The sequence below is a fragment of the Cuculus canorus genome, chromosome 2 (genome assembly GCF_017976375.1).
Source record: "Cuculus canorus isolate bCucCan1 chromosome 2, bCucCan1.pri, whole genome shotgun sequence".
In the NCBI taxonomy this organism is placed as follows: domain Eukaryota; kingdom Metazoa; phylum Chordata; class Aves; order Cuculiformes; family Cuculidae; genus Cuculus; species Cuculus canorus.
Window position 1 is genome coordinate 135,212,064 of NC_071402.1, and position 27,215 is coordinate 135,239,278.

Below are 27,215 nucleotides of genomic sequence, written 5' to 3' on the forward strand. Positions count from 1 at the left end.
GTGACAGCTGAGGTAAAAAAAAAAGTTTTTCTTCTGCAGCTATGTGCATTGGCAATGCTATTTACACTTTATCTAGTTCACGTGAGTAGTCAATATTTTTCACTCTTGCTTTCTTGAGTCTTTCACAATGCAGCAAGTAAAGAAATTATAGCATTCTCCCCATCACACCCCACCAGAGTTAACTAAAAACTGACAGCAGTTAAACACAGTGTTTAGTACTTAGAAACAATCTTAACTTTAAAATAAAACACAATCTTTTTTTAAGAGACAAGTTCTTCCAATAAGAATTGAAGTTTACATAATTAATATTAAAATATATAGGTCACTGATTTTCTTTAAAAATGCATGTTATGAAGTCTGAAAAATTGCAATATACTTGGTACAAAAAGTTTCCCTCCCTCTGATCTCTCACAGCCTGGGGTTTTCATATAGATTGTGGGTTTGTTAAATAACTGTTTTTTTCCTAAGCCATGATATTCTTGAGGGATTTTGTACAGTGGAGAGAAAAATAAACACAGCTCCAGCTTTCCTTCTCCAGAATCCTGCTAGTAGAGTAAAATCTGTAAAGTCCACTCTTACCGGTTGTTAGTATTGGCTTGTATTTTTCTATTAAACCCTTTGATGTTTGGGGCCAACCTTTTTTTTTTTTTGAAAGCATTCGCCTTCTCAGAATCCCTACAACTGAAAATGAGATATTTACAGATATAAAATAGGCACCTACATGGTGAAACCACTGTCTTTATGCCTTCTAGAGCATACTGGACTTTATGAAACTCATTTGTTCTACAGAGTTTAAAAGGCTCATGATTAAAATGATAGATGTGAATAAAGTCATTTGGCAGACAGTTCTGTGCAGGTCTGTTTATTACCTCCCCACCAACACTAATAACTAAAATTACCATGCATTATGCTGTGGGCTCGTTGAGGAGTAACAGCCCACCATGTGTCACAGGCTAACATTTCCTTGGAAACTTCGTAAGAATTATGCTACAAAGCTTTTTGTACGTTACAACTAGATTACATGCTGTACAGTACACTGCTTACTACATGAGAAATATCACAGTGACGTGAGTGGTTACTCAGACTGCTGTATGAAAAAGGACAGCTTTAGGAAAGCTGCCGTTTTGCTTATCGTTACAGATTAATAGGATTTTGACCTGCAATTGCTTATTTACCTAATACACTACTTCTCCCTTCCGGGAGCTTATGGTTACTCAATGATGGAATTTTACTGAATCACAGAAAACTAATTTAGAGTATAGATATCACAGCACACCACCTTCAGCCTCATTTATAACAGTGTTTGTTTTAGAGGCAGAAAAGTATCTTTATTGAGCCATCTGACACAGTTTATACAAATAGGAAATACTTTGGATTTCTTCTCAAGAAAAAATGTGACTGGGCTAGTGTACTTATAAACCACTCTGGCATTCACACAGGAAAGCTCTCTCACAGTTATTACTATTGAATATACTGGGGAAGGCAATCTAAAAACAAATGAAAGCTATCTAAAAGTACATACACATCAATCTGCACACATTATTACATTGACATTAAGTGCTTCAATTCAGATGCCTACTGCAGTAGTTTTCACCATCTGCATCACCAGGGACCCTTAGCTGCTAATAAAGAGGCTGTAAAAGAAGTAACTAAGAAAACGCATCATATTGACAGTTGGCTTAAGCCCACCACCATACGCACTGTACTCTCACCAGAAAATTTCAGGAATCCACAAATCAAAAAAGGTTGAAGATCTCTTTGACCTACCACAATGGCATTCTTGTTCATAAAATGCTATTAGAAAAAAAATAAAGTAGCTCAATCTACTAAAAGAAACACGCTTAAGTGCAACCCTAAGTGTTTTGCTCTCACTTTACACAGATACACTTACCGGCACTTTCAAATACCTGAACCCTAGCTACTTTTGCCAACTCCTGATTAGGTACCATATAGAACCAGAATCACTAGGTTGGAAAAGACCTTTGAGATCATCAAGTCCAACCGTACCTGTCTGCTACTAAATCATATCCTTCAGCACTTCATCTACTTGCATTTTAAATACCTCCAGGGATGGTGACTCAATAATCTCCCTGGGCAGCCTGTTCCAGTATCTGATAGACCTTTTAGTGAAGACATATTTCCCAATGTCCAATCTGAACCTCCCCTGGCACAGCTTGAGGCCATTCTCTCTCGTCTAGTCACACGGGTGAATAGACCCACACTCACCACTCTACAATCTCCTTTCAGGCAGTTGTAGGCAGTGATAAGGTCTCCCCCCAGCCTCCTCATCTCTAGGCTAAACCACCCCAGTTTCCTCAGCTGCTCTTCTCCAGCCCCTTCACCAGCTTTGTTGCTCTTCTCTGGACCTGCTCCAGGACCTGAATGTCTTTCTTGCAGTGAGGGGCCCAAAACTGAACACACTATTTGAGGTGCAGCCTCACCAGTCTGAGTACAGGACAGAATCACTCCCCTAGTCCTGCTGGTCACGCCATTTCTGATACAAGCAAAGATGCCATTGGCCTTCTTGGCCACCTGGGCACAGTGCTGGCTCATGTTCAGTCGGCTGTCAACCAACACCCCCAGGTCCTTCTCTGCCAGGCAGCTTTCCAGCCACTCTTCCCCAAGCCTGTAGCACTGCACAAGGTTGTTGTGCCCCAAGTGCAGGACTCTACACCTGGCCTTGTCAGACGTCATCCTGTTGGTCCAGCCTTTTCAGATCCTTTTGGAAGTCCACCCTACCTTTAAGTAGATTGACACTTCCCCCTAGCTTAGTGTCATCCCCAAGCATAAGGGCTGAACTGACATCTCTTACTGCAAGAAAAGAGAAGTTCCATTTTGGTCCTCCTACAAAATGTACGACCCTGGTGCCAGAATTTTCCTAGCAGCTGCCAGGAAGCCTGTTTGCTTAGAGATATTTTTGCTCTATATGGTAAAATTTCAAGGGCCTGGCACAGGAATTATTGAAGTTGCTAAAAGGCCTCTGTCCCATTTTAATGATCTAACAACTTGCTGGAAGCAGCTACATCTCTCGTACGTCTCACATGGTATCCAATATGACTAATCAGGTGGAGACTGCTATCAAAAAAGACCCCTGCAGGAGCCTAATGGTGAACTCCAGTTTCACACATATATTTGGGGAAAAGGATACAGGTGATACTCATTGGTTTTGGAAGAAAGCTTTTCTTTTATGTTAGTTCTGTTCTGCAATCAACATTACCAGGAAACAAAATGCACAGAGAAAAATTAATCACTTGCTGGGAGGTTTCACCTTTTTTTTCCTTGTCAGGTTGCCTGGGAGATGCTGTATGGCCATTAGGGAAAATACGGAGCTTACTTCTTTCACCTGACCTTCAAGCTAACTCAGGAGTGGTTCAAACTACACAGTTGTAATGCAAAGCCAAGTTTTGGCAATGGAATAGTCAGTCTACTTGCACACACCACCTGGAAGTCAATGGGACTGCGGATGCTCTTGCATCCACACTGCAAATCAGTGACACACCATTCAGTGCAGCAATACCATCTACATTAGCTAGGAGTTGGTGCCCTTTACAATGGATGGTCTTGTAGCAAGACAAGCAATTTCAGTAAAGCGATTTACTATTTACACCACTCACTTGCTTACCTGTAACACCTGCTCACCAGAACCTCGTTGGTGAAGCCCATTCCTCCCCAAAACTGGAGACAACTATCAGACACTTCACGGGTCAGACGACCTGCCTTCAGCTTAGCCATAGAAGCAAATTTTGTCACATCGTTGCCTTCCACATAGAGAGCTAAGTAAATAGATCAATTAAAAAGCACAGTTATACACACACAGTCACTGATCACAGCCTGCCTCTCTGGCAATCACCTCCCCGTGCTCCTTTAGCCTGACAACATTTTTTTTGCATGAAGAGAGGCACATCTGGGAAGGCAGGTGTGGGATCTCACCAACAGCACGGTGCAGCAGCGAACGAAGTAGCTCCACTTCGGTTGCCAGCTCAGCCAGGCGGAAGTGCACGGTTTGGTTGTGCAGGACAGAGCGGTCAAACACTTTTCGCTGGCGAGTGTAGTCAATAGTTTCTTGTATTATATTTTCCATTGCTGTCAGGACTTGTAGAAGCAAAGGACAGAACAAGACATATTTTTAGCGAGATCTGTGGTTTTGTTTCTTGTTGAATAAGATCTTTTTTTCACATTCTACAAACAAAAAATTAGATTTTTTAAGTCAATTACTCCATACACTCAGTTTGGGATGCAGAATTTCAACTCTGGGAAAAGTCTGGTATTTCCTCGTACCTTCAAGACCTCTTTATCTCGGTTTCACTTGAGCCCCAAGTTGCCAGAACTCAGAGGAGAGTGAATGGGGGTGAGGAGGAACAAAGTAAAGTCACAGAGAGCAGTATGTAATAGGTATGACATTACAAACCGCCTCCTCATTTGGGGCCTTATTGAAACCTTGTGGCAACTCCTGCTTTCCATGCTACCTGTGTCACAAAGATCTGTTACAATCCTGAAAGAACATCTAAAGGCAGATATGTGCTCACTGAGGAATGCTGTAGAAATGTAAATTCAAGGAAGCTTTCAGGGAGAAGACAGAAACCTATTTAGAGATCAAGGAACATGAACAGATTGCTTACTATGTCTGCATTCTGTAATCAGATCCTGGTATAGAAAGGAAGGGAAAAAACATTAAGATTCACAGCCTCTTTTAGTAAAAGCTAAGCAGTGCTTCTAATGGAAACAGAATCAATAGGATACTGCTGGAAGACAGGTGAGAGAGATGGGAGACCCTGCTTTGAAGGAAAAGAACGAGTTCACCGCTACTTTTTGAGTAAACTTATATACTGTTTTAAACAAGAAGAAAAGCGAAAAGTTTGTTATCCAAGACAAACCAGCCTTGAACTGAAGGGCAAGGCTATCAGTCTCCTGCAGCATGACTAGGACAACAGCAGGTGCTGAATTTGTGGAGAATTTTGTTTGGCAAATGTGGACTAATGTCACTATGGCAAGAAGTAGGAAGAGAGTTCACAAATCCATCTGCACGAAAAGGACTCTGTTTTCTCTTTTTGAAATACTCATACTCACATCGATCCACATGTAGAATCTAAACCACAAAAATCTGAATCTGAAATGCAAAATACAACCAAACCTTGGACTGCTACAGATTCCTTCTCCTATCTGCCATGGCTCCTCTAGTTACCCACATAAGAGTTCTTTATAGGAGGCTGGTGTGCTTTCATATTCCTTTTGCATCACTTTCAAGACTACTCTATTGAAATTTCTTCCCTATACTGCTTCCATGTGCAGACTTCGCATGCTACCAGCTGCCCACTGCCTCGATCATTCACCAACTCTTCCACAAAACACTTTCTTTCATGTATCGTCCCCACATTCCACAGTGATCTATTTTTCACATTCCTAATTCTGGTTTTCTATACTTGAAAGTAAATTTCACTTTTCAGGCACATCTCTTCTACAAAAGGATCATCTCTGTTCTTCCAAAGGACCATGTAACACAACACTGTAGCATATACACTATTAACAACTTTTTCAGTTGTATGTCTATGGTCTCCAGCTTGAGAGATGCTACAGAAGAAGCAAGAAGCGTCCAGGCAGCTCTTGCCCCTTGCCCCTAAACTGATACTTGGGAAGCTTACAGCTGAGTCTGAGCTACTAGGAGGGAAACTAAACAATACATGCCAGTGCCTGGAGAGCAGAAGGGAGGTGGGAGGTATAAGTACAAGGGATTAGTCTTGTGTTGGTCTGTCAGAGCAAGGTGCTCCAGAATGCCTCATGGGGTTCCCAGCACCTATTTAGGTCCTGCTTGCAAAAGGGCTGAAGATCATGAAGGAGTTTTGGCCCATCTCTGCTCCGGCTGTCACCACACATCAGGGCTGGGAGCAGGGAGCCTAAGAATTTCTCTCACAGCGTCCAACTCTCTGCTTCACTGTCTCCTTCCTGCTCCATGACTCAGCTGATCCATCCTCCTGTCTCCTCAGTTGCCATCACTGCCCTTCTGCTTATCCCTGGAACTGCCATTTGCAGACAGAAATAAACAGAGGAAATCTTCTAAGAACAGTCCTGGGCTGCATAGAAAGAAGCATGGCCAGCAGGTCAAGGGAGACTATTCTCCCTCTCTACTCTGCTCTCGTGAGATCCCACCTGGAGTACTGTCACCAGCTCTGGAGGCACCAACATAAGAAGGACATAAACCTGTTAAGGCGAGTCCAGAGGACAGCCACGAAGCTGATCAGAGTGTTAGGGACACCTCTCCTATGAAGACAGCCTTAGAGTGTCAGGGTTGTTCAGTCTGGAGAAGAGAAGGCTTCTGGGAGACCTTATGGCAGCCTTCCAGTTCTTAAAGGGGGCCTACAGGAAAGATGGGAAGGGACTTTTTACAAGGGCATGTATTGACAGGACAAGGGACAAAGGTTTTAAACTGAAAGAGGGTAAATTTGGATCGGACATAAGGAAGACATTTTTTACAATGAAGGTGGTGAAACACTGGCACAGGTTTCCCAGAGAGGTGGTTGAGGCCCCATAACTGGAAGTATTCAAGGTCACGTTTGATGAGGCTTTGCACAACCTGATTGAGTGAAAGACTTCCCTGCCCAAGGCAGTGGGATTGGACAAGGTGATCGTTAAAGATCATTCTGTGATGTCATCTACTTAGATGTATGAGCATAGCTCTGATACGGCAAAGCTTTACTGTGCAGCAAACAGCAACAAAATGCAGCACTTTGTGAATATCATGACTGCCAACAGTCTTGTACAATGTAACACCACACAATACACTGCCAGTCATATAAGAAAAGAGAAATGCCATTCTTAACAGTGAAACTAACTTCCTCTATGAACTGGGTTTTTTTGGTGTTTATTTGTTTCCTCTTTTGTCATATAATGTTCTCCACATCCTCAGACAGACTTGGCCCCATGGCCAATGTCACTGTAGGGCAGCCTAAGGAATTCATGGTGTACCACACAGCTGAGAACTGAGAAAGCAGTCGATATTGCCAGATGCAGAATAATCTTTTCCTTGTACTCCATCCAACTTATATTTTTCCACTTTAAAGTTCTCCTTACTGTAAACACACTTTGTCTTTCCATGTCTTCTCTCAAAACAAAAGGAAATTCATGTATTTTTCTTAGGCTGTGGCTTATCATGCTCTATTGAGCTGTGCAGTGAGCTCCAAGCTGAGCAATTTGTCTCGTAAGAATGTTCAGTGTCCATGCAAAATGTTCAGTCATCCTGCTTACAGTCCATGACTCAATGGTGCTCACAAAACCGAGACTACAGGAACAGATAGAAGTCATCAGAAAAGTGACATTCTGCTCTCTCACACACACTGAACTCTTTCTTTGCCTCTGAGTTAAGCAATTCACAAGAAACCTTTGCTTTCCTGCCATAGCAACATTCTTTTCCTGTGATCAGTGTAACAGGTTTGCAAATGGACAGTGTTTACCAAGTGTCACAACATCGGAGAGAGATGTGTCGGCTCTTCTCTTTCAATGAAGCAAGAAACACACTGCCTTTTACCAATGCCCTTGGCAACGCGTCACTTGGAAGAAATAACCACACCTGTAACTAAATTTTGCGATTCCAGGAAATTAGTTTTCCATTTATAATCTATTTGTCTCAAAATTCATTTTAAAAGGGAAAAAACCAATATGAAGGTGAAAGAGGAAGGAAACTCCCCACATGTTCTGAAATCTGGCCACAAAAGAACATAATTAATGAAGAGAAGGCTGGAGCATATGACACTTGATACGAAAAGCACATAAAAACAATAAAAAGCCCCAGAACAAAGCCCCCCAAACACAACAAAACAAAACAACCCCCAAAAAGGAAAGGAAGAAAAGAATGGCAGTCAACTGCCTCTTCCAAGGTTTAAGAAGCAGTGAGAGCAAGGATGGCAGGACTGGTCCCTGAAGTGTTTAAAAGCAGACTGATGATTTTCAATGTTATGTGAATAGGCATGAACTGGGAAGGAACAGAAATGTCCTTTTGTGGGCCAGAAGCGAAGACTAGGATCACATATGCAGATCTAATCACAGAATTACTGAAGGTACGTACACATTTTTGCTCATCTCCACCTTCAGCAAAACACTTGTGGTTGAACAAATAGAAAAACATTTGCAGGACTGGAAGCTAACAACTAGATGTCATGGTGAAACAACCTGCATCCAGCAAGCACCTGGCTCGCTTCGCATATTTCTTTTTTACGGCAACTGGTTACTTATGAAGTTTGCAACTTGGCCCAAACAGTGGATCTTGTCCCTGATCCCGGTACCTTCATGCATTTTATATCAGATAGGAGATAGCAGATAAAAGGAAAACCAGGGGGGCAGCAAGGTATAATACACCATCCACAGTGCTGCAGGAGGCAGCCAACCTTCTCCCTTGGCAAGCTCCAAGGCCCTTCCTCTCTGGTGGCCCCTGCTCAGCCATGGCAGGGGGAGTGAAGATGCCCTTCCCAGACAGCTCATCCAGGGTGAGGGCTCAATTCCTCCTGTCATGTTTTTCTGGGCAAAACCAAGAACTGAAACCTAGTGTCTTGCTTCCTGGCTGAGCACGGTGACTGTCGTGTGGTTGTGCAAGGCTGGACAGTACCGAGCTGAAAGTGGTTTTAACAGGAGTGATCTAACCTGCCAGGCTCTGTGTTTTGATGTTGTCAGTGTGCGTCACTTCTGCCTGGGGCATGACTAACAGCACAGGCTACTCTGCTGCCTGTGGAGAATCACTGCAACCCAAAGTTTCTGATTGTTTTGTTTAACTTAAAAGAGTTCAAACTGAACATAAGAATGCACAACGCATATCCTTTCAGTCTGTGTACACCTTAATTAAAGCAGGACCAGCAGCAGGACCACGTTACCTCCTTGCCTGGGTCCGCAGTGGCATCCCTTGTTCTCTCAGTTCTCCTCCTGTTCTTTGTTAAAACTACTCTCACATTTACTATTTATCTCAGGCTGAACCAAGAATTTTGGCCAAACCCACAGATTTTTTTAAAGTGTTTGAACTCTAAAATATTTGGTCTGGGATCAACCCAGAACAGGGAGTGATATTTCATTTGGTTATTGAATCAGAAAATCACTTCTTAGAGTTGCTGAAGCCCCAGGCACACACAAACAGTAACTGGCAGGGTACGCACAGGAGCACGGATATCCTGAGTTTAATCAGACAGCCCTGAAATTAAGAGGTATAATCATCTTGCAGTGAACCTCATTATATTCAAGTTGAAGAAGCAAGCACTATGGGGTGTGAGGGAAGCTTGGGAAGCTGAAAATGGACAATCCAGACCTGAATCTGGTTACCTGGAATATCCAGAATCCACATAACTCAAACATGCAGATTCACCTATGGCCTGAGTTCAGAGCAACAAGAACTTTATGACATCATGATTTCAGGGAAAAGAATTTGCCGTACCACATATGTCCAAAGCATATAGAGGCAAAACAGATCTGCAAAACAAAGCTCTTACATCCACTCCTTTACACAGCCACTAAGCTAATTTTCTAAAACCCTGGATAAACATCATAGCTCACTGCACTATGGGAAAAGTCACCGCCCTTCTATTTCATGCCAGTATTTTGATAGCCTTTGTTATATATTTGTAGCAGACATAACATGATGCCATATTTTCTTAGCAGCAGAATAGCACCAAGAAAAAGAAACAAGGCAAAATCAGCTTCTGTGATACCTCACAAAGTTTTCAAGTTTTCCTACAGAAAGGGAAGGTTGTCTGTATCCAGGCTATGACAGATTTCAAAAACAGATTGTAAGAGATCACTGCAATTTCCAATAAAAGGAAAGTGCTGTTAGTCATGCACAAGGTGACCCCCATTTCCCTGCCCGGCCCCAGAAGCACAACTGATGACTTACCACTGGCTACGCCCCACAGCCGCTCTTCTTGGAATTGCAACATCTGATATGTAAAACCCATTCCTTCTTCACCGATGATGTTTTTGCTAGGGACCCTTACGTCTTCAAAAAAGATCTGAGCTGTGTCCGATGACCTCATGCCTAGTTTGTCTATCTTTTTAGCAACATGAATGCCTGAAGAAAAAGGGGTATTACAAAGGTCACAAAAAAATAGAGGCTCTGTGTAAAAGTACAGCACTTTAAGAAAGCGAAGTTTGCAGATGAGAAGGTATGTGCCAAGACCACAGTGAAACCTACCTTAAGGAAAAACACAACAGTGTTCTGGAATTTAAGAGCAAAATGCCCCACACCCTATTTTTAACAGTTTTCTCCATTTTATTTAACTAGCAAATCAGAAACTGCATTTGTAAAAGTCCCATCTCTCATTATATCCCCAAATAATAATTGTTTACTAGTAGTAAATGCACATCTTGAAACAATGCAATATTTATTTACTTATGTTTGATTTTTAGTGCACTTTAATAAAATGCTGGAATTCAATTCAGCAGTATTTGCTGAGTGCCTGGACTGCTGTGAAACAGTACAGAAATATTTAATAATGGCAAAAACAGAGCTATGTTTTAAGCTGCAACTAGAGAATTTCTCCTCCTGGAAATCCTCTTCCTTCCTTCTTTTCCACATTTATTTTCCCTTTTCTAGCATATCCTGATGTTTCCTGGTACCTGTAGAAGAGAGTGTTTATAATCACACCACAACACTTTTTCCTAAAAATGAAAGTCAGACTGAAATTCGTAACTGCTACAAACATTCATCAATTCTATATCAACTCCAAATTTTGACAGAGCGATGTATTTTACGATGGCCTACAAAATAGTGTTTTGTTCATCTAAGCAGTCATGGAAAGGTTCATAATGATTACACATCATTCCTCTGAGTTTTCAGGTGGATGTGATGTGAAGAGGGTTTGCTTCTCCATGGAGCTCCCTACTCCCTGCTCTGACTCCATGTGCAATGGTGTCTTGGAGATGAACCAGTTCCTTCAGGCTGAGACTTCAGCTACCTGGTCACACCAGGTGGGACTCCTTCATGTTCCTCCTTTTTTCCTAGCTACAAGTTCTTTCCTGATACTGTTCAGAGGCAAGCCTGTCTTAACACTATGCCATAAAAGTTTAACAGACACCCACTGATTTTTTTGTGGTAATTCCCTTGTCTTCAGTTTTTTATTTCCTTGTTGCTCTAGGGCTAATGTGAATTTTCAGGATGGAAATCAAGAATGATTCAGAAGTAACTTGAAGCCAACAACCAGGTGTGAAAATTTGTGCAAAACACACTGCTTAAATCTGCAAAGTCAACGTATGTAGAAAAACAGTCCTCCAAATTAGCAGATATGCCTCTGCAAAAAAACCCCAAGCCTTTACTACCCATATACATCTTATTCTAACTAGTTTTGTGATGAGAAGGTATTCTGGTAATACTTTGCTCTTTATTCTATTTTTTTCAATCTTCTACTACTCTCTAATGTGGCTTAGTAGAAGTTGGCCACCACACAGATGGTCCTTCTTTGTACTTGTTTGTACCTTGTTGTCCTTCATGGATTCCAGTGAATCTCTTTCTGAACTAGTATAGACATGTCATCTTCTACTGACAGGAGGCCTTCAGCCATATGAAAATTACTTTGTTTTTGCAGGCAGAAGTTGGCAGTTGTTCATTTCAAATTCACTCTGTCCAGTTGCATTGAGTAAGAGTTATGTAAAGTTTCATCTCTGCACAGAGATGAAATGTTGACACTATTTCCAAACGCCAAGACTGCTGTCAGAATATCGTCCACATACATAGACTTCCACATCTTCTACTGAAGACTTTTCTCCATCAGCCAATCTAGAAACAGTTCATGTGTTGGGAATATTTGCTCTGATATGTGTTCAATGCAAGAACAAAATCAAGACAGCTGTATAAAAAGTTTTTACTCTTGGATTGAAAATTATCCAACAATTTGCAACTAGACATGCCAAAAAAAGCATTTGTGGTTTGTTTCTGTATTGAAAGCAGAGCTAAACAAACACAGTGAACCATTTGCAGGCCCAAGTGATTTCTGGAACATCTTTTCCCATTGGAATATTACTGCTTGGCTTCTTTGAGAGTCTCAGAGATTATGTCTTCAGTCTTCTTTCAGCTGGTTTTGTGCTCCTCACCCATATGAAGATGCACTTACTGCTCTTGTTAGTGGGTGATTTACTAAGCACTTTGCTGGAAAAAGTACAACTGCCGCCAGTTCTTTATATTGCTAAATCAGTCCCATTGTGTACTTCCCCAGATCCACATACAGCAACCACCACCAAAGAAAGCTCTTACAGGTTTGGTTAGAGGAGCTAAACGTATTGATTTCCATCCACAGTGCTTCCAGACTGGGTTGTGGGTTCAAGTTTCCTGAATCCAGCAGCATCTTCCCTTTGTTGTGCCTTACCAGATTCACTTACTCTTAGATTGATCCATGTTTCTCATTCAGAAGGAGAAGAAACTGCATCAGCCTCATGCAGTGCCCCCTCTGTTGCTAGTACATGCTTTATATTTTCTCTTTTTTGAAGACACTGATACATAATCATCTCTTCAGTTACAATACGGCATCAAAATCTTCCTTTACTTAGTTTAATTATCTTAATTCTCTTCATAAGGGATACTACATATTAAAAACTATCAGCAGCAGTAGAAACCATGTGCCCAGATAATTCCTGGAGTTTTGTCTACATTAAAGAAATCACAAGCCATCCAACAACACACAAATCTCAATCTAGCAAGGTCAAGTGCCTGACTTACTAAAATCATTCTAACAGAGCCATTTGTGTTGCTAGCACCAATATCACTGGGGTAGATTCTATATCTCTTCCTGGGCAGTTCTTCCCAGGTATCTTTGATTTTTCTTTTCCTGCCACTTTCAGACTTCTGACAGTCTCTTTTATTTCTTCTATTCTGTTTTGAGGGAAAGGCAGTTGCTCTTTCCTGACACCATTTAGTGCCCTTACAAATGGAAAGAGGCACATTTTAAATTGCACACTGAGAAGCATGCTCTTTCTCCTTTCCTGGATTCTCTTCTCTTTATTATCTCTTACTTGAAAGCTGCCCCAGTGCTATCTGAGGACTCAGAGGACCAACCAGTGTACAAATAGTTACCAGATTAGGGCTGCAAGCCATTTGTCTGTATATCTTACACACAGACATTTTACAACTTGTTAGATTATCTTCCTTCATACGAGAAGTTCAGCTTTTTTAAAGACATCGTTAGTAACAGGAGTATTCATCTAATTTGGATATCTACTGTTAATGCACACTGCTGTTATTCCCTTTATGAGAAATTTATTCAGCAGTGTCTATCAAATCTAGACCACAATTTTCTTAACCCTAAATACACTGTACACACCTAAAATTAGAAGAAACCAATTCTACTTCATATCTCCCATAAACCATCAGTTGTTGAAGTTAATCATTCACTTTCAGACTTGGAACTTTTTTTTTTTCTAATCACCTCATTATGCTAGTATGAAAAAAATATTTTTGCAAAAAAATGCTGCTCTAGTCCCCCATTTTTTTGCATCTGCTAGCAAGGAATAAACTACCACTGCATCATGGATTCCTTCCTTACCCTGCCATATAGACTGGTGACTGCAACAGTTAGTCAGAGATAACACACTTGTTCTTCACTGCACGCATTCTTGAGCTTTGACACACATACAGCTACAGATGCTTGATAATGCATCATTTGGTGACGTCCTTCTGACACTTCCTGTATAGTCTTGGTCTGCTGCCTTCCAAGGAGCACAATCTTCAGCACACAGACATCCTTAGGATGTATCAAAACAGCTGGAGCTTCCTCCTCACATCTGTGTCAAATGGCATACTCTGTGTCAAATGTTTCATACTTTTCCTCTTTGTCTTCCCGAAAAATCTCATATCTGATCTGATCCAACCGACTTAATACTTCATTTCAAAATGTCACTAGTCTTGGTACCATGGCCCTTTTGGAGGTCAGTATCTATTACACAGGAGACGGAAAACAGATAGACTTGAGGAGTGCAATTTTTGTTTCTAGGATGACTTCTACACTTCTGCAGATCAGCTTCAGGTGACTCATGCAATTTTTCTACTATTTATCTACTTACTGTAAGTAAAGAAGGCCCATGTATAGGCTCTGTGACCTAACAACACCTGCCCCTAAAGTTATGATGACTCACATATCTTTTTGGAATAAGTGAATTTGCTGAAAACTTCCAAGTCAATTTCTGTATATCTGATCTGCCTCTAACAAGAGGATTGGCTGCTTTGTTAGTTTTGGAAAACTGATCTCAGACTAATATTGTATTTGCACTCTGACTCCTTCATGAAAAATCACAAGAAGGACTTCGTGCAGACAGCTGATAAATGAGTTTACCTGGAAATTCAGAGAGATTCTGGCTCTGAGTTACACATTTGCTCATCACTTATCAATAAAGACAAAGTCAACAACTAATAAAGCAGGTCAGGTCCATCCTCTTGAGCTTCCATTCAAAGCCTGTCTTGCATGAGCTTGCACGAGCAGAAACTCATAAGCCACTCACAACTTGCTTAATTCCCAAGGCAACTCACTTACTTACTACTCTACATTGAAATTCACTTAAATGACATTTCCTCAAGTAGCTACCATCACCTTCTTTTGCAACACTGGAAACTTGGGTTTTGTTCTCAGTTTTATCCATTATGAACCTTCGTTTCACTGCCACGGTGGTGTCCCTACATGTGAAATGCTCTTAATATATTTTATATGTTAAATAGCTTGAATTAAATGAGCAAAAATGCCATCAGTTTTAATATTCTATATTAATACATAAGTACAATAATATACACTATAATATATTGAATATAAATTGTATATTTAAAATATGCATTCAATATATTATAAATATATATTGAACAAATTCACGATATATTATTAAAATATTAAAATGAGTGAACACCAAAAAGGTTTAAAAATTTTTGAATAGGTGTTAGAACTGCAAAAGGTCCCTGCCAACATAACATTAACTGTATTCTCCCTGTATGAAGTCCTTTATACATACAGCACATTATTGCTGCAAGGTCTGCAGAATGCTTGGGAACAGACATCATGTGCACTGTACCACTGGAACTTGTACCTTTAGATTTGGAGGTATTTCTTCAGTATCTTCATCCAAATATCAGTCTTCTTCAAAAACAAATCCCTGCTTCCAAGATCTTTGAAGCTTTCACTCCAGCCCACATTTAACTCACAAACTGGTTCTGTAATTTAAACTGATAATGATAGTAGCACCCTGGCCAAAAGATTCCCTTACAGAGCACAGCCAAAAAGAACCCTGGCTATGCTTGCACTTCTCACCAGCAAGCCCACAAGGCTGGGTGGTGGAGGACGGTTATCAGAGGAAGATCAGGACCATCCACAGAATACAATCATAGCACAGCACTGCATCCTTCTAGTACTAAAAACGGCTCATCAGTAAACTCACCCTAATGGAGTCAGATAGTGCCCACGGGCTCCTTGGAGGCAGGTGTTGGCATGTGGGATAAGACTATTTTGCAAGGTATTTCCCACGCATTTCCAAAGTTTGAGATCTCTAAACTATTTATCCTTTTATTTTCACATATTTGAGAATAATTTTCAATATTTTCTGAAGAAATAAGACAGCAAGCTTAAAAATAATTCTTTGTTCACTGAAAAAATTATATAATCTGTTCACCAGTCCTCATGCAAAACAGGAAAGAGTTTAATGTTGTTGTGGAAAGAACATTTTGCATGTAGTTCATATGTAGCAAAGAGCTATATAAATAGAGTAATATGCCATTTATTTTGTAGACCGTTTGTACCTTCATGCCTTTTGGGGACAGAAAACCAAAAGAAAAGTTTTCAGGAACTTTCCCAAAACTAAAACACACTAGATATTACAACTTCCAAAGAAAAAGTTTGCTCTATTTTTAGTTATTTCTTTGGGGCATTAAATTTGTCCTTGGCATTGACTTGTCTACTAATTCTCACAGAATATTATAAAATATTCCCATGCAAATGTATCTGAAAAACTTTCCTAAATTTATTTTTGTCAAAAAGGACTCTGCATATAAAATTATTTGGGAGTCACAAGCTGAAGTCTGCAAAATATTTAACTTCCTTCTAATTTCCTTTTGTCACCCACTATTTGTTGAAGCATGCAAATGCTTTTCAGAATTAACTTCTTATGTCAGGGAAACACCTAACCTAGAAAAGCATTTACGGGTGCAGTCCCTTCTGTCAAACACCTTTTCTTCCTGTATTGGGCATACACAAAACCACCAATAAAATCAAATTAGAAGATAAGAGTTCTGTGTTATTACCAGGCAGATTCATCGGCAGACATATGAGAGACTTATTTCGATGAGGAGGTCCTTCACTGGTGTTTGCCAGTAGGCACATCCAGTCCGCTTGGCACCCTGATGTAGTCCACATCTTACCACCATTTATGACATACTCATCACCTTTTCTTACAGCTGTTGTCTTGATACCTATTTGAAAACACAGGAGATGAAGCGTTATCCTCATGAAGGAGTTATAAGCTGGTCCCCCTACAAGTGGCAGAGTGACTCTTCTGCTTTCAGACAGACAACTAATATTTGGTCCTCAGCGTCCCCCAAGTCCTCTAACCCTTCCTTCCAGGCTGCACAAGGCAGATCTGTGTGGAAAACTCTTCGGAGGCAAGCCAGGGAAACCAGACCACTTCTCTCACCTTCCTTTAGGTGGAGTCTTCATCCCAGTGGATGAAAGCAGAAAACTTTCCCTGAGCAAATCTGGTCATCAAGAACTCAGGCCAGAAACATTTCAGTCTGAGGTTATCTATTACGTGTTTCTGTTACTGTGCATATTAGTCACTGAGGAGGCCATTAATTTCAGGGTCCTCACTTAAAACAAATATAAGCCTTGATATCTGTGTATTCATGAAAAGATACGTACATGCACTTCCTGCATGCTCATGGTCAGAATGGTGTAATAAATCAAAAACTAGTAAACTTTTGAAAGGCAATGTCTAAATGCTAAGAATGCCTGTACATGAAGGAGTTCTAAACACCTTCTATTCATACTCCGTGGCAAAAAGCAATTTTATTTTTCACCCATGAGTGTTCACATCACACTGCAAGCAGCTTTCGCTGCAACAGAGAGTGGGAGTTCCTAGTTATCATTAGTTACTAGTTATCATAAGTTATTTACACTCCAGCAGAATTTCCGAAGTACTGGTTTCCCTCCCCCAAAACTGCATTTCTTCAACTAAAACCCTAACTGAGGAAGACGCTGCAACAGACATCTAAGTATAAGTAGGTGATGATATGAGAGAACCCTAGCACATCCCTAATTGCATCTGTATATCTAATGAGACCATGAAGTCCATAAGAGCCCACCTACAGAGAGAGGCAGTAGACTTGGAGAGTAGGAGACACACACCAAGCGGAGCAGACAGGCACATTTGTGTCCGCTCATCATATGCAGCCATCTCTGCACATGAACCATCTTCCCAAAGGCTCTAAACATAAAACTGGAGTAAACTCAAGTATTTGAGCTTAATCATATGATCATAGAATCAAAGAATCATGGAATAGTTAGAGTTGGAAGGGACCTTAAAGATCATCCAGTTCCAACCCCCCTGCCATGGGCAGGGACACCTCCCACCAGGTCAGGCTGCCCAAGGCCCCATCCAACCTGGGATGGGGCAGCCACAACTTCCCTGGGCAACCTGTGCCAGTGCCTCACCACTCTCACAGTGAAGAAATTCTTCCTAACGTCTAGCCTAAATCTGCCCCTCTCCAGTTTATACCCATTGCCCCTCGCCCTATCACTACAAGCCTTTTTTACAAAGTCCCTCCCCAGCTTTCTTGTAGCCCCCTCCAGGTTCTGGAAGGTCACTATCAGGTCTTCTTGGATCCTTCTCTTCTCCAGGCTAAACAAGCCCAACTGTCTCAGCCTGTCCTCAGAGCAGATGTGCTCCAGCCCTCTGATCTTTGTAGCCTTCCTCTGGACCTGTTCCAACAGCTCCATATCCTTCTTACGTTGGGGATTCCAGAACTGGACACAGTGCTCCGGATGAGGTTTCACAAGAGAGGAATAGAGGGGCAGATTTCCCCCACCTCGACCTGCTGGCCATGCTTCTTTTGATGCAGCCCAGGATACAGTTGACCTTCTGGACCGTGAGTGCACATTGACAGCTCATGACAAGCTTTTCATCAGTCAGCCCCCCGAAGTCCTTCTCCAGAGGGCTGCTCTCAATCACATCATCCCCATCCTTTACTGAAACTGAGGATCGCACAAACCCAGGTGTAGGACCTTGCACTTGGCCTTGTTGAACCTCATGAGGTTTGCACAGGCCCACTTCTCCAGCTTGTCCAGGTCCCTCTGGATGACATCCTATTGTTCTGGTGTGGCAATTGCACCACTCACCTTGGTCTCATCTTCAAACTTGCTCAGGGTGCACTTGATGTCGCTATCTATATCCTTGATTAAGGTGCTAGAGACACCTTACTTTGTCATTCCTCAGTTTAAAATATACCAGCTCACATGGCAGAAGGATGTCCTCAAGCTTCTCATGCAAGCAGTTGCTATGATTTTCTACCCCTTCACTTATAAAAGCGAGACATATCCCAATAGTATGAGAAGCCAAAGTAAGTATCAAGTCCAGATTCATGCAGTACAGTCTACTTTAAATCTGTGCCACCTGAAGATATGTTCTCCTTCCTTTATGCAAACAAGTGCTACTCAGAACATAAGCCAGTGTTACTCATGTCTAGATTGTCCATTTAATTACCCTTTAGAAGCACTGTAAGACGATTGCTGGATTTATACCACAAACCACATCTTTTATGATAGGTGAAAAAGTATAGCCATTTCATCCTGCAGTCTGCCTCCCAGATAATCCTAGTCGATTCCAAATTTCTTTTTAACTGTATTAATCTAAGTGTACCATAACAATTAAACTAGATGATAAACAACATGCAGTTAAAAGAATATTTGTTACTTATTATCTGGAACACTGCATCAAAAATTTCAAATCATATTTAGAAAGCTCCGATAATCCTCTAATTAACTAGAGAGGCATTAATAAAAATAAATGACATGTTTCCTATATTAGTAAAAATCATATTTTGAAATATTTTAATGAAAAACTGTTATGGAATTTTTCTTATGGAAAAAATCAATTAACTAGAAAGGAAAATAGCAATGGGTCATGCAGGAAGATAAGAGTCCCACTATTTCATTATCCCCATTAGCTGTCTTCAGAACTACCTGCTGCACCCTTGCTTTAACACCAAATAATTATCTATTTGTCTTGGGAAAACATGAGTTTGGTCAAGGAGATGGACAAAGAAGTCTGCTTTGCTGATCAAAATCTTCTGTTGCAGTAGGTGATTTGGTCTGCAGAAAGATGCCTCAGTAACTTGCAAGAGATCAATGTGTCCAACTTAGCCACCCTGTGTGCAACAACAAAACCTCCAAAGGTGTTTTCTTATCATTCCCTTTTCCTTAAAGTCTACAATTCACAGTCAGATGACATCCTTTACTTTCTCTACATCTATTTTAATTGTTCAAATTACCTACTGCCTCCAGCACCTCAGAAATACAGTTTCATTTGTCCATGTTTTTAAACATATTCTTGAATTACGATGAGAAAAATAGTTCATGCAAAGTAACTGAATCACAAAGCTAATAGGCTTGACATGGAAAATGCTTCATTAGCTCTAAATAAAACAATCACTTATCCAGAGATGTTATTGCTGCACAGGAATGACAGAATGGGCTGAGGTGAGGTAAAAATAAGTGAGAGGAACCAACTGTGAAAGTGTGATGTCATCATCTGCAGAATGGACTAGCTCTGCAATTTTCCCATGTTCAGTGGAGAGGTCTGTTGTAAAGACATGCAAGTTTTAGCGCACCTGAACAGGCCACACATTCTATAATGTACGTCTGCAGGTCTGCACAGCTGACAGCGGCTGTGAGACTACTGGAGCTGCTGGAGTGCTCACTGCTAGTGGTGAGCTCGGACAGAACAGGGGAGGCAGTAAAAGCAGAAGGATAAAACCTAGGAAAAAAAACAGGGCCAGCAAGACAGCAGCATATTAAGCTGTTGTGCTCAGCCTCCACAGGGTTATAGCTATTGATTCACCGACAAATACATTCAATATGAGTGCTTTTGGATATATCAGAGGCATGCATTACTGCTCCTGGAATATTACTTTTTGCCCTCACCACACCAGACTTTGCATTTCTTACGAAAGATAGTGGAAAAGGGAAGGGTCAGGGAAACCAGATTCTTTCAATCAAAATACCAGGCTGTCTGAAATTGGCAACTTGCCAGGTTAACTTACTTGCGACATCTGACCCCGCTCCGGTTTCACTTACTCCCAAGCAAGCCACAACATCTCCAGCTATAGTAGGTACAAGGAACTGTTTTTTCAATTCCTCAGAACCAAATCTGCAACAATATAATGAAAAAGAGAGGATATTAAAAGCTTTTGAAGGTAAATTTCAGTTACAAGTGAGTTAGAAATTTTGTTCTACTCACAGAGTGATCAATTTTCCTATGAATAATTAAAACATACCTCAGAGCCAAAATGAACACCATCTAAAGCTACGATTCAGAGCTTTCACCAGAAGTGCAGACACAATCATTCTAAGCAAGGTTTTTACAAGTACTCAGGCATCTTACTCCCACAGAAATGTGTGGTCTCTAAACCCAAAATTTGATCTTTGTGACAGTTGTTTTGAGAGCTATCAATCAGATCTAAATAAAAACAGTCCCTGAAGTTTCTCCTCAATGCTTCTGCACCAGAATGCAGTCAGCCAGGATGGAGGACCTGCTCCCTGCATGTCTTCTAACTTTTACACTAGCTCTTCTCTGACACTAAACATTCAAAGGACACAGGACGGTCAGAAAACAGCCGGGGAGCTGGCTGACACTTCCACTGTGTGCACACAGGGAGCTCAATTCCTAGTCCTGTCTTCGCTGACAACAACCATGGCAGCAATCCCAAATAAATATCAGAAGCAAGCTTCGAGTGTTTACTCCTTCCTCCAGCACACTGGGACAAAGTCCCCTGCTGTGTTATGCAGTGTACTTTTTTCTTCTTTTCCTTGGGACAGGATCAAGTACAGCCAGCTGAACATTCATTAGAGAAAAACAACCCAACCAACAACATGAAAATTAGATTATGAAAGGAGCTAGCAGGGATTTTTGGCAATGCTTTCTGATGCTTAAAACTTTGCCAACCTTTAGTTATTTCAACAGAGGATTTCCATGACAAGAACTTTTCAAAGAATAATATTTTTTGTTTGATGTCTTTGTTTGGTTGGCTTCAGTTCCAGAAAACAGTTCAGCTCTTCCCAAAAATGAGCCTACGGAAGAAGTTATTCTGCAATTACAGAAAGAGTCTGGCAACAGGATCTTCAGAAGTTCATAGGCCTCTACGCCTTGCAGGTAGAACGTGCACGGCAGCAGCTAGCTATTGTGCTAGAAATATGTTGGTTTTGTAAAATTCTACCCACCTTAAAAGCATCCCAGAAAAATCTTGGGTTTGCATACGTGCAAATCTCACTGGTTCCAGTTTAACAGCTCCAAAATTAGAAAAATCTGTTTGCAATAAGATCATGCTCTGGCTCAAGAAAGACCAAACTATGTCTGCTTTCGTGCCAGGGTGATACCCCAGAGCATAGTTTACCAGTGACTCCATCACTCTAAAATCTGTTTTCATGCATGTGTGTGCGTACACTCACACATGAGTCTACAGTCAATAAATGCAGCTCCTTGTTGATGTTCAGTAACCCAGAAGTCCCAAGTGTGATATTCTGACACAGTAAAAGTTGCACGAAAGTGATCCATCTTCTCTTGCTCCAGACTTCACAAATCACATTGGTGGAATATCATGAGTAAAACAGAAAAATGACAATAGTATACAGTCTTGTGAATTGTGAGTAAAATAAAATAAAACCACAGCAAAATTCAGATGTAAGAACACTTCTTTGATTCATGTACTTCTGTTTATGTGCTCTGTCAATTAGAAATTGGAAGTCACCTTTATTCATCTCATGTACATATATAAATCTGGCTTCTAATAGGTTAGATTGCTACACTGAATGAAAATATGCCTATCACACATCCCTATTTTGACTTAATTGGGCTGATAATCATCTTTGTAGAGCCACAGATCTTATTCACACTTGTTTCTTCTGCTTCTGGGTAAAAAAGCTGAGATGAATTGAATTAATTATATTAGAAAGGCAAGTTTGAGTAAAACTGACAGATACACTAGTATGATACACTATTAAGTGAAACTGAAATTGTGAATATGAACAGCGGCAGGCAGTTCTAAGACTGCTTTCAGTGTCTGATCAACTCAAGCTTTCTTGCGCCGCTCACACATTTGAGCACTATACACATCCAAAACAAAGCCAATAGAAAAAAAAAGAAAAAGAAGTTTTCAGATGATGTGTGCATTATTCTGCAGTATCGCAAAGATGATGCAATAGTTTTCAAAGATATCCTTTAGGCAAAGGAGAAGCTAACTCTAACCTACTGTCACTTTCCTTACTACATACTAGCAAGAGGTGAATTTCTCCAAATTCTCTTTCTGTTCTGCTCCTAGGCTCAGACTATTATAATGCTGTAGCCATATGCCACACTTTTGCTTCAGTGTAGTCCTGCACAGGCATCCTACCATCTGATGTCCAGTTCCAGGTTAGTGTATTCCTTGGATCTCCAAGATACAGGAAAAGAAGCAAGAAAATAAAAGGGGAAGAGATGCTCTTTACAGTCACAGAAAGGGTTAGAAATGATGGTGAACAGCAGCAAACACCCTTGGGCAGCACGGAAGCCTCATTAAGGTAAGTAATTTACATAACCTGGATTTAAAAATATCCATACTGCAATCAGCTTTCTCTCCTTGAGTTGAGATAAGAAGATGTGAGTTTTAAACCCCTGCATTTAGAAAACTTATTCATTTCTTGTGAAAGACCGCATATGAAAAAAGCAATAAAGAAAAGTGCTCTGGCTCCCAGCTTTTATCAAGCTTCAGTTATTTGAAGATGTTATGAAATAAATTGCTCAGTTCAAGCTACTGCTACGTTCTGAAAGAATACAGATGAGAAGCCCATATAGGACTACCTGATAGGTATGACAATCCCAGGCAGATGAGACCACCTGAAGGGTTTTGGTTAAGAATGATTACATCAATCTTCTTAGCTTGTATGCCTAAACACATAATGGCTTGAGTTTTAGGCTAAATCAAACTTCCTTAAAATTACCTTGCAAGAGCAGGAGTAGCCATGGCAGCTTGTACTCCAATAGCCATAGGAACACCTCCACAGCGGATATTTCCCAGCTCTTCTGCCACTGCAATGCTATAGGAGAAGTCCAAGCCCATGCCGCCATATTCTGAAAAAATAATCAAAACTATGAGACTGGTGCTCTAGACTGGTGTAAGCAATAGGAAAAAAAAAAAAATGCTACTGCATGGACAAGCCAGCTGCAATTTCACTGCTAATTTTTCAAAATTTGACAACTGTCAGTTTCCCTTTCAGAAAAGTGACACCACGCTTTACAAAACCTGATTTTAACCTGCTCTGATTATCCATGTGCACATCGGGTCACTCCTGGATATCCTAAGTAGGATCATTACTTTTATGGGAAACAGCAGGAAAAAGTGAAATGCTGCTGAAAATGACGCAAGAAGGCAAATTTATTCTTCCTAACAACAAGGCAATGTGAACAAATCACTATGAGGTAAGAAGTGCTCCTATTGCTCTTTGATACCCCCTGACACACATACTCGCAGCCTCCAATGCACTCAAGCAGAGCTCATCTTCTTCACACACAGCAGACAAGCCAACACAGAGCAAGACCATGTGCAAGTGTTGTCCTTATATTAAATTACCACTGTAGCTTAAAACCCACGCTAGACAGTAGTACGATACTGAATATGTGTATTTCGTATCCTGGCACCTGGTTGCTACAGTCATTAAAGCATTTTTCTTTAGTGGGAGGCTGTCAGAGCCAGGTGCTGGCTGGACACCAGCACGGGCTGTTCCTCCTCCCCACATTCCAATCTGCAAATTCAATTAAAGAGGATATTATTCTTCACCTCCTTCCCATACCCAGCACTAACAAACTCACCACGTAGCAAAACACAGAAAAGTGCTATGCTGCTATGATGGATGAGGTAACTTCTAGCTCTACTAAATAGTTCATAGTCCAAAGGAAATATGGTGAGAAACTGAAGGTTACTGCTTGACGTCCTTTGTTGACTGAGCAGTTTTGATTAGATAACGTTTTCCTCCTTTTTAGTTTTGTTCTTTTTTTCACTCCTTTTAAGACCAGCTAAGAAAATGTCAAGTAAAAAGATACAACCCCCCACCCCTCACACACACAATATGGGGCAGATGACCCGCTTCCTTTTTCTCCTGCTGACATAAAACACTGTCTGAGCAATTCCCTTTACTGACCTGCTCTGAAGCTTTTAAAAAACACTTTTGTGGTTTTTTTGTGTTGTCATCTGTTTCCTAAACCAACAGTGCACTTTGTGCATCCTTTTGCTGCAGAGAGAAAGGAAGACACAAATGGAAAAGCCTAAGTGCAAAGTTCAATTTTCAAATAACAGTTCTCCCTAGGTCATCCTGAACAGTCTGGATTGTCAGAATGAAAAAAAAAACCAAACCTACTTTTCCAAACTTTTATCTGAAAAAAAAAAGAATGTTTCTTTAAAATACACACAAAATTAAAATTCTTACTGTGGTCTTAAGCAGTAGATTGTAACAATAGTAATACGTGAGTGCATTTAGCCTAATATATAATCCAATGCTCTTGCCTTTACAAAGCCCCCCATCAATAAATAAATGCTCTGAGAAACAGCAAGGAATGTAGGCACATGCAAAGCAAGGCTATTTAAACATATGTTGTATGAAAGAGTTTTTGTTACTTTTATATTAATTTATAGCTGAGTTATACTAGATAGGATCCTAGGATAACCTCTGTTTTGCCACAGCGCAAATGCCTGTCAAGTGATTTTATTATTATTATTTTTAAAATTAGCCAATCATGTTATTGCCCAACTACAGTGATTACTAATTTTGATATTGTTTTTGTCTAACAAACAGCTATATTCCTATCTTTCACTTAAATTTCACAAATCAGAACTTTAGTTTCTTGATTTATCCAAAGCAACTTCACAAGAAGAATGAACAAAAATGACCTAAAGAAGGATCATTTGATGGCAACCTACAGCTCACATGCATTCTTTGTTCATACCACAATTCAATATATATTACTATCTAGGAGACTTGCCTTCCTCTCATTTGGCATTAGTTACTGAGTTTTACATTACATTTTAAAACAAAATGCTGCTAAAGGCAAGCTCTCAAAATGATGACACTGAAGGAATTTCCTACCAGAAGGAGGAAACAAATCAGAATGAAGCCTCAGTAGCTGAGAAGGTGGAGGGGGGAAATCTACCAGGCAAAGAGATGATGCATTCTCCAAAGATTTTGTAATCTGTGGATAGATAATGCATGATACAACCAAGATGCAGACAGGCAGGAAGGCAGAAGCAAACTGTAAGAACATTAATCAGACAACAGTCAACTTTTCATTGACTGTTCCAGAAGTCAAGGAGAAAGGTTTTCATGGAGAAACAAAAGTGGTGATGATAGGGAACTTCTCTTTCAAACCCAAAGCACTTTGATCGACAGAGACATCCAATTGTCAGTGCAGCTTGCACAGCTGAACTTATGCCATGCATAAAGACAGTTGTGTCCCACCTCATTGGAGAACGGATCTCTGCACTGAGATGTGCTGCCAGCAGTCACACACAACAAGAGCAGGAAGTGCTGGCTCCCACTATCAATGTATCTTTCTTTTTTCCCCAGCACATGGTAGCAGTGGGGCTTTCACAGCCCCGCTGCCAGCGCTCCAGCCAGCTATCCTGGGACTGGTCTGAGCACATCACCCTGTGTGCCATGGTATTCAGCTCTTAAACTGAGACAAAACAGATTGTTCTTATTTCTACCTGCTGCAGTGATGACAGTGAACATTTTACCAAATAAATTCTTAATTTTTATTTGGAGTAAGACTTACTCTTTTTTTGAATAATGGAACAAACTGGTAGTAGGACGGCTGTGTTTACCGGTCCTATCAAAAAGACCACATCATAGAAATACCTGTACATTGATTTAATGCTAACAGGTCCATCTAATTTTCATTCAGAAAAGCAAACACTGTGCCTAATATATTTTTTTGGTGAAAAATCCATAATAAAAGGAGCCAAATAGTCTTCAGATCCGATTGTTGGGTTTTTTTTTTAAAAAAAAGAATAGTAAGCATATATAAATACTCACATGTTAAACATTTCTAGGGTAAATAGCTGTTTTAAACATTAAATGAAATGTGTGTGCTTTAGAGAATTGTTTGGCTGCATTTCCATTTTTAATTTGTAAGAAATATTAAAAGAACAAAACAAAACAAACTACACAGAATATCTAACACACTAATGCTTTTATAATTCAAAATAGGTCGAAAAAGACAGCTCTGCTATATTGTTTTGCTGACAACAGCACAACTTTCACCTGTTAAACTGATTAATTTGATATCTTATTCATTGTTTGATTTCAAGTTCTTTTACAAATTAAACTATAAAGCTCAAAGCAAGAACATATGAACATGCAAATAAATAAAGTTTCTGCACTGCATACAACAGGCAGGACTCACACTGGAGAAAGAGAAAAGTGTGAGGAAGGAATGGCAGAGAGAAACATCTATGGACTGACTGCAACCCCTCTTCCCCATTCCCTTGCCCTGCTCGGGGTGGGGAGGAAGGTAGATCAGTCAGGAGGAATGACTGAAGCTGAACCCGGGAAGAAAAGGGAGAGAATGGAGGGAACACATTGGTTTAAACTGCCTGTGTTTCTCACTACATAAATCTATTTTAATTGGCAGCATATTAAATTACTTCTCTCCAATCCAAGTCTGCTTTGCCCATAACAGTAACTGGTGAGCAGCTTCCCTGACTCCATCTCAACAGGAAAGCCTTGCTATCGTATTTTCTCTCCTGTTCTGCTGAGGAAGGGCAGTGAGTGAGCAGCTGGGCCAGTGTCTGGCTGCTGGCCAGGGTGAACCCACCACACCATGATCAGTATATTAACCTGTTTTTCTTTTAAATTGGCTCTGTACTTTTCTACTAACCACCAACACATTATTTTAACCTGAAAAAAAACCACAAAACCCCCAAATACTTCTTTCTCCCTCCTTACTTTATAGAGACCAGCTTATTTCTACATGTTAAGTTCATGACACTG

General features: G+C 40.5%; 1 protein-coding gene across 3 annotated transcripts in view; it reads right to left on the reverse strand.

Moving 5' to 3' along the window:
* The window catches only part of LOC104057514 (probable acyl-CoA dehydrogenase 6), an 82,508-nt gene that overhangs the window by 5,800 nt on the left and 49,493 nt on the right, over positions 1-27,215 (reverse strand). For all 3 annotated transcript variants that reach the window (XM_054059890.1, XM_054059888.1, XM_054059889.1), the window contains 6 exons: positions 23,175-23,304; positions 20,243-20,349; positions 16,232-16,399; positions 9,863-10,036; positions 3,931-4,092; positions 3,623-3,773 (listed from right to left, as the gene is read on the reverse strand). In XM_054059890.1, coding sequence (XP_053915865.1) covers positions 3,623-3,773; positions 3,931-4,092; positions 9,863-10,036; positions 16,232-16,399; positions 20,243-20,349; positions 23,175-23,304 — 892 coding nt within the window. The remainder of the gene's footprint in view (positions 1-3,622; positions 3,774-3,930; positions 4,093-9,862; positions 10,037-16,231; positions 16,400-20,242; positions 20,350-23,174; positions 23,305-27,215) is intronic.